At 44.4% G+C, this 12,021-nt stretch overlaps 1 protein-coding gene across 2 annotated transcripts in view; it reads right to left on the reverse strand.

Annotated features, from left to right (window-relative positions):
- Nucleotides 1–4,423: 4,423 nt before the first annotated feature.
- MAP3K15 (mitogen-activated protein kinase kinase kinase 15) overlaps nt 4,424–12,021 on the reverse strand; it is a 471,487-nt gene continuing 463,889 nt past the window's right edge. For both annotated transcript variants that reach the window (XM_063955733.1, XM_063955732.1), the window contains exons 27-29: nt 6,001–6,104; nt 5,845–5,921; nt 4,424–4,879 (exon numbers count right to left, since the gene is read on the reverse strand). In XM_063955733.1, coding sequence (XP_063811803.1) covers nt 4,801–4,879; nt 5,845–5,921; nt 6,001–6,104 — 260 coding nt within the window. In that variant the 3' untranslated portion in view covers nt 4,424–4,800. The remainder of the gene's footprint in view (nt 4,880–5,844; nt 5,922–6,000; nt 6,105–12,021) is intronic.

The following is a 12,021-nucleotide window of genomic DNA, read 5'->3' on the forward strand; positions in this document are numbered from 1 at the left end:
ACAATCTCTACTGCCCAGGGATCCACCTGCGATTGAACCCAGACGTGGCTGAAAAACCGAAGACGAGCCCCCACCAGATCTGCCTCCCCCCGGGAAGCCCCAGCGTCATGCGGTGGACTTTGCAGATGCAGGGGAGGACTTCTGCTCTTGGGAACTAGCTGTGTGCAGCTTCTTTCCCCTGCCTTTTCCTCTGGTAACAAAGGACGATCCCCGCACCTTCTTGTTTTTATTGGAACGAAAGGACTGCATTTGATAATGAGGTGCCTTCTTAGTATGCTGCGGGGGGACATAAGGTAAGAAATTCGACTTACCAGCCATAGTCGTAGAGACAAGGTCCGAGAGGCCGTCTCCAAACAACTCCTCCCCCTTGTACGGCAAGGACTCCATGTGCCGCTTAGAATCGGCATCTCCCGTCCACTGCCGGGTCCACAGGAGTCGCCTAGCAGAAATAAGACATAGCATTTATTCTGGAGCTTAATAAACAAATGTCTCTCTGAGCATCTCTCATATACAAGGCAGCATCTCTGATATGCTCTATGGTCATTTGAATGGCATCCCTATCTAAGGTGTCAATCTCCGCAGATAAGGAATCTGCCCATGCCACAACCGCACTACAAACCCAGGCCGACGCCATAGCCGGTCTAGCAATAGTACCGGAGTGAGTGTAAATGTGCTTCAAGGTAATTTCCTGCCTGCGATCAGCCGGTTCCTTGAGGGAAGCCGTATCCTGAGAAGGCAGTGCCACCTTTTTGGACAAGCGTGTCAGCGCCTTGTCCACCTTTGGTGAAGATTCCCAGCGTATCCTATCAGTTTGTGGAAAAGGATACGCCATAAGAATCCTTTTGGGAACGTGTGGTCTCTTATCCGGAGAGTCCCAAGCCTTTTCGCACAATTCACTTAATTCAAATGATGATGGAAAAGTGACTTCAGGCTTTTTCTCTTTATACATGTGTACCCTCGTGTCAGGGACAGGGGGTTCCTCAGTAATATGCAAAACCTCTTTAATGGCCATAATCATGTACCGAATACCTTTTGCCACCTTCGGCTGTAATTTTGCATCTTCATAGTCGACACTAGAGTCAGAATCTGTGTCGGTATCTGTGTCATCGATCTGGGATATGGTGCGCTTCTGAGACCCCGACGGGCCTGGCGCCACAGGGACAGGCATGGACTGGGTACCTGACTGATCCTTAGCTGCTGCCTTGTCTAACCTTTTATGCAATAGATTGACATTTGCATTCAAGACATTCAGCATATCCACCCATTCCGGTGTCGGCGTTGCCGACGGCGACCTGACATTCACACACTCCCCCTCCACAGTAAGCGAGCCTTCCTCGTCAAACATGTCGACACACGCGTACCGACACACTTCTCACACACAGGGAACCCCTTTTCTGAAGACAGTATCCCTGTCAAGGCCCTTTGGAGAGACAGAGAGAGAGAGTATGCCAGCACACACCCCAGCGCAATAACCCTGGAGACCAACACAAAATGTTTTTCCCCAGCAGCGCTGTGTAATATGTAAACCGCCAATTATGTGCCCCCCTCTCTTTTAAGCACCCTTTCACCGTGTGTAAGCAGGGGAGAGTCCGGGGAGCTTCTTCTCAGCAGTGCTGTGGAGAGAAAATGGCGCTGGTGAGTGCTGAGGGAGAAGCCCCGCCCCCTCGGCGGCGGGCTTCTGTCCCGCTCAAACTTAGTAAAATATGGCGGGGGGCTCTTTTATATACATGTACAGAGCCCACCTGTACATGTATATAGTCTTTTTGCCATGCAGAGGTTTATATTGCTGCCCAGGGCGCCCGCCCTGCACCCTTACAGTGACCGGAGTGTGTGAGGTGTATGGGAGCAATGACACACAGCTGCAGTGCTGTGCGTTACCTCAGTGTAGCTGAAGGCTTCTGCCGCCTGAGACGTCTTCTGACTTCTGTACTTCTGGCTCTGTGAGGAGAACGGTGGCGCGGCTCCGGGGGTGGACGCCCAGTAAAAACCTGCGTTCACCCCCTCTGGAGCTAATGGTGTCCAGTAGCCGAGGAAGCAGAGCCTATCTTTGACAAGAAGGTCTGCTCCTCTCTCCTCAGTCCCTCGATGCAGGGAGCCTGTTGCCAGCAGTGCTCCCTGTGAAAAAGTAGAAAGAAAAATCCAAACAAAAATGCTTTCAGGCAGAGAACTCTGGAGAGCTCTCTGCAGTGCACCCATCTTGCTCTGGGCACAGTGTAAAACAGGTCTGGAGGAGGGGCATAGAGGGAGGAGCCAGTGCACACCCAGAATCCAAAGCTTTTTTAAAGTGCCCTATCTCCTGCGGAGCCGGTCTATTCCTCATGGTCCTTACGGAGTCCCAGCATCCTCAAGGACGTTAGAGAAAAAGCTGATTCAGAGACTCAGTCACACAGAGATATACAAGTGTTGCATATCAAATTAATCAGCAGAGTCTCCTGGTACGTACTAATAAAAAAGGCATTGTGATTAAGATGCATTTCCAGATAACAAAAAACACACAAAAAAGACACTGCGCTAGCAATGTCACACGAGACCTGGTAAGACTGCAGCAATAATGTTTGAGGACACATCTGTATTTGTGTTCTCATTAAAACTTATTCAACCTATAAAACTGCTAAATCCATTGTATAACTGACTGGTACATCAGTGCGTTACTTCTCTGCTGTATATCTGAGATTCAGGTGTCACTTCATCCTATAAATGACAGGTATACCAGTGTGTCACTTCTCCATCTTATAACTGACAGGTACACCAGTGTGACACTTTACACCCTAAAACTGACGGGTACACCAGTGTGCGACTACTCCACAGTATACTGACAATACACCAGTGTGCCACTTCTCCAAACTATAACTGACAGGTACACCAGTGTGCCACTTCTCCACCTTATAACTGACAGGTACACCAGTGTGCCACTTCTCCACCTTATAACTGACAGGTACACCAGTGTGCCACTTCTCCAAACTATAACTGACGGGTACACCAGTGTGTCACTTCTCCACCCTATAACTGACAGGTACACCAGTGTGCCACCTTCACAGTATAATGACAGGTACACCAGTGTGCCACTTCTCCACCTTATAACTGACAGGTACACCAGTGTGCCACTTCTCCAAACTATAACTGACGGGTACACCAGTGTGTCACTTCTCCACCCTATAACTGACAGGTACACCAGTGTGCCACCTTCACAGTATAATGACAGGTACACCAGTGTGCCACTTCTCCACCCTATAACGGACAGGTACACCAGTGGGACACTTTTTCACCATATAACTGACAGGTACACCAGTGTGTCACTTCTCCACCCTATAACTGACAGGTACACCAGTGTGCCACATTCACAGTATACTGACAGGTACACCAGTGTGCCACTTCTCCACCCTATAACGGACAGGTACACCAGTGGGACACTTTTTCACCCTATAACTGACAGGTACACCAGTGTGCTATTTCTCCACCCTATAACTGACAGGTACACCAGTGTGCCACATTCACAGTATACTGACAGGTACACCAGTGTGCCACTTCTCCACCCTATAACGGACAGGTACACCAGTGGGACACTTTTTCACCCTATAATGGACAGGTACATCACAGTGTTGGTAACTTCACCCTATAAATCAGTGTGACACCTTCACAGTATACTGACCGGTACACCAGTGTGCCACTTTATCATCCTATAACTGACAAATACACCAGTGTGCTATTTCTCCACCATATAACTTACAGGCACACCAGTGGGACACTTTTTCACCCTATAACTGACAGGTACACAAGTGTGCTATTTCTCCACCCTATAACGGACAGGTACACCAGTGTGCTATTTCTCCACCCTATAAATGACAGGTACACCAGTGTGCCACTTTTTCAACCTATAATGGACAGGTACACCAGTGTTGGTAACTTCACCCTATAAATCAGTGTGACACCTTCACAGTATACTGACCGGTACACCAGTGTGCCACTTTATCATCCTATAACTGACAAGTACACCAGTGTGCTATTTCTCCACCATATAACTTACAGGCAGACCAGTGGGACACCTTTTCACCCTATAACTGACGGGTACACCAGTGTGTCACTTCTCCACACTATAACTGATGGGTACACCAGTGTGTCACGTCTCCACCCTATAAATAACATGTACACTAGTGTGACACCTTCACAGTACACTGACAGGTATACCAGTGTGCCACTTTTTCACCTTATAACTAACAGGTACACCAGTGTGTCACTTCTCCACGCTATAACTGAAGGGTACACCAGTGTGTCACGTCTCCACCCTATAAATAACATGTACACTAGTGTGACACCTTCACAGTACACTGACAGGTACACCAGTGTGACACTTTTTCACCTTGTAACTGACAGGTACACTAGTGTGCTATTTCTCCACCCTATAAATGACAGGTACACCAGTGTGTCACATTTCCACTTTTTAATTGACAGGTACACCAGTGTTTCACTTCTCCACTGTGAACACATCAAAGAGTCACATTGTTTCCATTTACCAATTGTTCATTTTAATGTCCAACTGTGCAGTTTTCAGTTATCTACAATTACATTTATAAAGTTCATTTTGCAGTATACCACAATATTTCCATTTTAGCAATGATAGAACTCTGATAGAAGAAATACTCTACTAGATACAGTACAAATAGATTAAAAACATCTACACATACAAAAAATTTATGAGATTGCTATACAGTGATGTACAAAGGATAAATAATTTAAAAGTTGGAATGTTTTCCCAATATGGTACACTTTACATTTCTCTGTAAGTCAAAAATATTTATATTGCTAATTGTCCACACCAAGTATTTTCTTAGGCTTCCTGTATTTTGAGATTGCTTTCCAGATTCTGCAAAGAGGTCCACCCCTGTAGAAGAGAAATATGTACAGTATGAGATTCTGCTTACTACCAGCTATTGTCATAGGGGGACACAAGCAATAACATATTGCTATAATGACAATCTTAGATGTATACAACTTGTGTCACTGCAGCAGTTGCTAATCATATGACTGAAAATGAAGCTGTAACCTGAATATTTTGTTTGCTGAAAATATTGGTGGTAGTTCTGTAACTACAGTCAGTGAACTGTTCTCTTAGAAAACAATGGTCCTGATTCAGACCCGGCCACAATGCTGACACAGCAGCAGTCTTTTCTGGTGACGTAACTACGAGGCATTGCAAGTGTAGCAGCTGCCCACAAGTGGCGAATTTCCTATTAGGCACATACCTAGGGGCAGCACCTGTTTTGGGGCGGCACTTGGATGCTTGTGATGGTACTATCAGCCCTAAAAGTACCAGTAATTGCAAAATATTTCCACTCTACTGTAACATATGCCATCTTGAATTGAGTGTAAATGCTAGTACATGCACAAACTGCCCCTGTAAGCTGTCCTACTTAGTAAATATGTACACATAATTAAAAATAAGACATGGGGGGGGGGGGCACCCTCACCCATAAATCCACCTCTGCAGAGATACCCACCAAAGCCATCTCAACATACTCATAGATATGAGGAACATCGCCTCCCTGCCTGACCCCATGGCTGCGCAGAATAGCTGCGGGAGCTGGCAATTTAATTAGTTGGCAAGTTGAACATTGTACAAATAGCAATTGACACTACACATTTTGAATCCGATGATCTCGGTGATGGTCAGTCTACATAGGTAGAATTTGCTACAGTTATCCCTGAGGATGTCAAGTGCTACAGTATATACACTCCACTTACAGACCGGGGTCATATTGGCAGAATAGACCATGTGTGTCTTTTGCAGATTTCGCTACCAAAAAAAAGTGGTGATTTCCTTTACTAGAACAGAATTTGCTGTCATACCTGAGTCTTAGGCTTCTCAGGTCATCTTTGGTGATGTCGTGCAGAATGTCATACAGGGTATAATCTTCTTCAACAAACTGGGGAACCAATGTATATAAAAGTCATTCAGGTGAATACTACAGCTATAGTATCTCCAGACATTGCAGATACCATTACCTGCTCCACAACATCCTCAGCAACACCCTGCTGTCTCAGCCAGTCCACCAGCTCCTGGTCTCTGTTGATGCCAATGGAAACGTAAGATGCTGATCTTGGAACATCTAAAGAAGAAGTACACAGAAATGTAACCATATAAAGTGGACTAAGATATGATCCTAGTTGGCAATCAATGAATGTAAAAGGGTTGTCAGTAATTGACCATAGCAAGATAAAATTGGCTCTTAAAGCAACAGGCCTTTATTCAGTATGTATCGCTACTGCAATGTGATTACATTTCCACAGAATTTGGGTAAGTGTGCGGCCCAGTGATGTGAACGCCTCTGTCTGATTGACAGGCAGAGGCGTTCACGAGGCAGTTGGGGGCGCAGTTGCGGGGTCACGGTGCCAAAAATGCGGGCAGGTCCAGGCCATTTTCAGGGCAGGCCACATGTTATTACACACGGCTGCTGCGATAGGACAGATGGCCGTACTACGCTCGCATTGCTGTCGGCCATTAGCATCCTGGGCAGCCTTGCCCTGTGCTGGGCGGCTCTCTGTATGTAAGTGTTAGCAGTTGAACTGATTATTGTGTTATTCAGCTGATGCTGAATAAGGTCCTAAGTCCACTTGCATGAACTTTTTTCCTCTAGAGGTTAAAAATATATAGAATTGTGATACGATTCTAGCATTAACCTCCCTAACAGCTCCGCCATGTTTGCTGAGCCGGCAGTACTGACCTCCACGTCTGCATCACAACACCAACACTGCCAGGTGTGAACTGAGTAAAGTTATATACTGTGCTTAGACAGAGGAAAGTGCAGCCAGGCCACCGTAGATGTCTAGATTGGTGTATGCAATGGGCACCACCCTATAACCAGAGTACACATAAGAAGGGGATTATATTTACCCCTAATATACTCCGCGTATATGGAGTTTTCCTTCAACCTTAAAATCCAGGCTAAGCTATTTAATGCTCTTTACATAAAGGATTACCTTATCAGTACTAAAGTTATATATGATTACTCTATGTATGCATCACACACTCATCTTCACTGGATTTCAAATAAAGCAAAAACATTTGTGCACAAGACCCTTGCGGGATAATTCTGAGTTACACGCTGCTGTGACCGCTAAATGTCTTTTATCATAGTCACATCTGCAACTACTATTATATGCTAATCCTAGTGTGAGCCCTTTCCCTGGTGTACAAGAGTGTGTCTGACAGTGCAAAGACTGAGATGCAAAACTTGAATATCTTTAGATGCTATAATACCACTTGGTGTCAGCATCGGTCACTTCACGGAAACTTACACCAGCGCTATGGAAAGTGCAGGTTCTCCATCAAGAGTACGGCCTCCAACGTAGGCGATTAAGCGCCTGTGTACGCAACCACTACAGTGACACTCCCATAAAATGCCCTAAGACTCACCATCTCAACTCCGTGAACATCGCCATTGGTGGGACTGAGAATCAGGCGTCTGTTGAAGCCTATTTTTCCCTGCATCTATGCATGTAGTGAGCGGGCTCCAGTTTTAGCACAATATCCGTTATATATATATATATATATATATATATATATATTTATGGTCCTGCTGCAGCAGTGTTTTATTTTAGCAGAGCCAATGAAATAGTGACTTTGTTTCAGGCTCCCCCTCAGGGTCACTGGTAGAATTGAGTTAGATAAAGAATGTGGTACAACCCAAACTTCCGTATGCTTTACAGCATTGCCCGATTTTTCGTCCAGCTGCTCTCTTCCAGAGGCTGAATAGTCTTCTATCCTCGCTGGATGAACCATTGTCCCTGTATTCAGTTAAACGTCATAATGGGCTCCCTCAATTGTTGAGGGAGCCCACTCGGAAAGACGCAATATTAGACTTTATACTTACAAATGGAGACAGAATATCGGACGTTAAACTGAGTGAAAACCTGGGATCCAGTGATCATCAAGCAGTATGGTTTAGCATAAAGACAGAGACTGACTCATCCCATACAAAAACAAAGGTGTTAGATTTTAGGAAGGCTGATTTTGTAGGGATGGGAAAATGTGTAGGCGATTCTTTGGCAGAGTGGAGGAATTTGGAAGGAGTGCAGAGAGGTGGGAAACATTAAAAAGTGCAATATTAAAGGCACTTATTAAAGGTATCAAAAGTGTTAGGAAAAACACAAGGAAAAGGAAGCCAGTGTGGTTTGCGAAAGAAGTAGCAAATATTGTGAAAGCAAAAAAGATGGCTTTTAGGAAATATAAGCAGACACAAAATAATGAAGACAAAGAGATATATCTTACTAGACAGAAGGAGACTAAGAAGGTAATCAGATGTGCAAAGGCACAAGCTGAGGAGAAAATGGCCCAGTCAGTGGGTAAAGGAGGCAAAACATTTTTTAGGTATATAGGCGAAAGGAGAAAAACAAAAGGCGGAATAATAAAACTAAAGACAGAGACTGGGAGTCTTGTTGAGGGAGACAATGTAATTGCAGACCATCTTAATAATCATTTTTGCTCAGTATTCACTACTAAAAGAGAGGGGAAGGGGCCACAGTAAAGTTACAGGGATATTCAGAAAAATTAAACAAGTACATTTACAGAGAAGGTCCTAACAGAACTCTCAAAGCTGAAAGTGGACAAATCTATGGGCCAGATGGGATACATTTAAGGATACTAAAAGAACTTGGTGCTGGTAGCACCATTAACAAATTCATTCAACCAGTCATTAGCTACTGGAGTAATTCCAGAGGACTGGAAAAGAGTGAACGTAGTCCCACTGCACAAAAGTGGAAGCAAGGAAGAGGCAAACAACTACAGACCAGTGAGTCTTACATCAGTAGTAGGGTAATTGATGGAAATACTCTTAAAAGAAAGAGTTGTAGATTATCTCAAATCCAGCAATTTACAGGATCCCAAACAGCATGGATTCCCTGGGGGGAAGATCATGTCAAACAAATCTTATTGACTTTTTTGACTGTGTGACTAAAGTGATGATAAAGGTGGAGCCGTGGATATAGCTTTTGACACTGTTCCACATCGCAGACTGCTAAAAAAAAACGTGGACGTTTGGGATTGAATACTAAGATTATTGAATGGACAACATCCTGGTTGCAGGATAGAAAAGAGACGATTGTAGTAAATGGAGTGCATTCACAGGAGGGAACTGTTACCAGTGGAGTACCCAGGGATCTGTGCTAGGACCAGTGCTTTTTACTATATTTATTGGTGACATTGCAAATGGCATTAAAGGGAAAGTATGCCTTTTTGCAGATGACACAAAGGTATGCAACAGGGTAGACACACCAGGAGAAATAAAACTAATGATTGAGGATCTAGGTAGACTAGGGGAATGGTCAAGAGTGTGGCAATTATAGTTTAATGCCAAAAAAATGCAAAATCATGCACTTAGATCTCAAAAATCCAAAGGCTAAATACAGTATTAATGGTACTATACTGGAAACTACTAGGAGGAAAGGGATCTAGGAGTCACTATTTCAGATGACTTAAAGGCAGGTAAGCAATGTAACAAAGCAATGAGGAAGGCTAGTCAGATGCTTGGCTGCATTGGGAGAAGAATCAGCAGCAGAAAAAAATAAGTAATAATGCCACTGTATAGGTCATTGGTACGGCCTCACCTAGAATACTGTGTTCAATTCTGGAGGCCATATCTTCAAAAGGATATTAATACATTAGAGACTCTACAAAGAAGGGCAACTAAAATGGTGCATGGCCTACATCACAAAACATACCCAGAAAGACTTAAAAATGATCAATATGTACAGATGGAGCCTCACTAATCGTGAATGGCAGAGCGTCTCTGTGCACTCTGGTGGAGCTAGGCAGATGGATCGCCTAGTCATGCCGGGAGTGCACGCTTGCGATGGAGCCACACTGGACTGAGTGCGGCTCCATCTGTATAGTTTGGAGCAGAGAAGGGAAAGGGGGGACATGATAGAAACTTTCAAACATATCAAGGGTTTTAAGTTTTAACAAAGTCCAGGAGGGAAACATTCTACAAATGAAGAGTAGCAATAGGACACGAGGACACGCACGGAGACTGGAGGGGGGGAGGTTCAGGGGAAATTTGAGGAAAAATTACTTCACTGAAAGGGTAGTGGACAAGTGGAATAGCCTCCCATGAGATGTGGTAGAGGCTAAGACAGTAGAGTATTTTAAACATGCATGGGATAGACATAAGGATATCCTTACAAAGAAATAAGGAACAAAAAAGGGGCAGACTAGATGGGCCAAGTGGTTCTTATCTGCCGTCAAATTCTATGTTTCCATGTTAAATAGATGAAGCTCTACTGGTGGGTTGGCTCTTCCCAATTTCAGATATTATTGTTAGGCAGCTGGCGCACTTGCAGGTATGACTTCAGTATGTGTCACCAGATGCTATACACGTTTTGTTGCATTCGCAGGTCTTTCCTGACCACACACCAAGACAAGCTTTGCTTGCTGGGAGAATTGTTAGCGCTGGACCTCCCTTGCTGGTGCAGGCAGTATGGAAACTAGTGACTGACACTTTACAGTTTGAGGGGTCTGGACCAAGACACCTCCCTGTGAAGCTATAGGTTACTGCCTGAATGGACTTCTCTGCAGCCTGGGGCGGTCTAAGGAAATAACTACATTGGCTCACCTATATGACATTCATGTCCAGAAATCCTTTATTCAGCTGCGGGATGCCTACCAACTTCCCAATACAGATTTTTTCAGATAATTGCAGCTTATGCCTGCCTTATCAGCTCATTTCCCTGATGGGCCTTCCCCCATCCAAGTCTCTCCTTTAAAGACATTTCTCCTATCCCTGGTTTCCCGTAGATCTCCCTCATGCTCATACTCCTTTATTATGTTGTCTCATCAGGATATTACTTTGCCACACCTCAAGTTGCAGTGTGAGGCAGATGTAGGTCCATTGAGTGACACTGTTTGATATAAAGCACTTGTATACTGATATCTCCATGACCTGTATTACATTTCAGCAGATTCAGTTGTTCATATTGTACTATTTGATTCCTATTTGATTCCTGTGAGCCTGATGAAATTTGGGGGCCATGTATCTGATATCTATCTCAAATGCTGAACTAGAGGTAGTACGTTATACAGACAGAAGTGATTGGACACCAGCCCGCACAAGTGCAATGATGTGCTCCTGCAGCAGACACATGTTCGTGAAGGTATAAAACAGGTAGAGGAGCACTGATTAGATCATAGGTCTGCAAACTCGGTCCTCATTACCCCACACAGTGCATGTTTTGCAGGTCTCCTCACAGAATCACAAGTAAAATAATTACCTCCACCTGCGGACCTTTTAAAATGTGTCTGTGAGTAATTAATACACCTGTGTACCTGCTGGGTTACCTAAAAAACATGTACTGTGTGGGGTAATGAGGACCGAGTTTGCAGACCTATGGATTAGATCATTTGCTAACTAAGTGGCTTGCCGGAAGGCGCTAACTGAGCTTGAAAAGGGGATCATTGTAATTTTTCAATGTCATGTTTCCAAGGTGACGCTGGACTGGTATAGAGAGAATTCGGTAACCCGGATGGACTGACCAGCTCAGAGTCCAAATCTTAACCCCCACTGAGAATCTCTGGGACAAATTGGAGTGACAGGTGCATTCTAGATCGATTCCACTTTTTTTAAGTACATACTGCCTGCTGTTGTCCAGGAACTTGTGGACAGTTTGCCAAGAAGGGTGTCTGCAGTAATCACTGCACGTGGTGAACCTACAAAGTACTGACGCAAAAAAAATCTTGTGGATGTATTTGCGGTCAGTGTTCAATCACTTTTATCTACATAGTATATCTTTTGGCACCTTCTATGGGACTGCCCTGTAGTCAGAACGTGTTGTTGCAAATCCAGCGCGTTTTAACTAATACTGGTATCTCCTCCACAATGTTACACCTTTCATGTGTTGTTTAGAAACACTGAATGACAACATCATGGATAAATATAGCAGACAATATAGGGTTAATATGTGCACGCTAGCCAAGGTGTGTGTGGCCTGCTCATTGATGGCCTCTACGGGGCCTGAATACAATGCATGGCTGTC

Source organism: Pseudophryne corroboree, chromosome 2 (genome assembly GCF_028390025.1).
Source record: "Pseudophryne corroboree isolate aPseCor3 chromosome 2, aPseCor3.hap2, whole genome shotgun sequence".
NCBI classification, from domain to species: Eukaryota; Metazoa; Chordata; class Amphibia; order Anura; family Myobatrachidae; genus Pseudophryne; species Pseudophryne corroboree.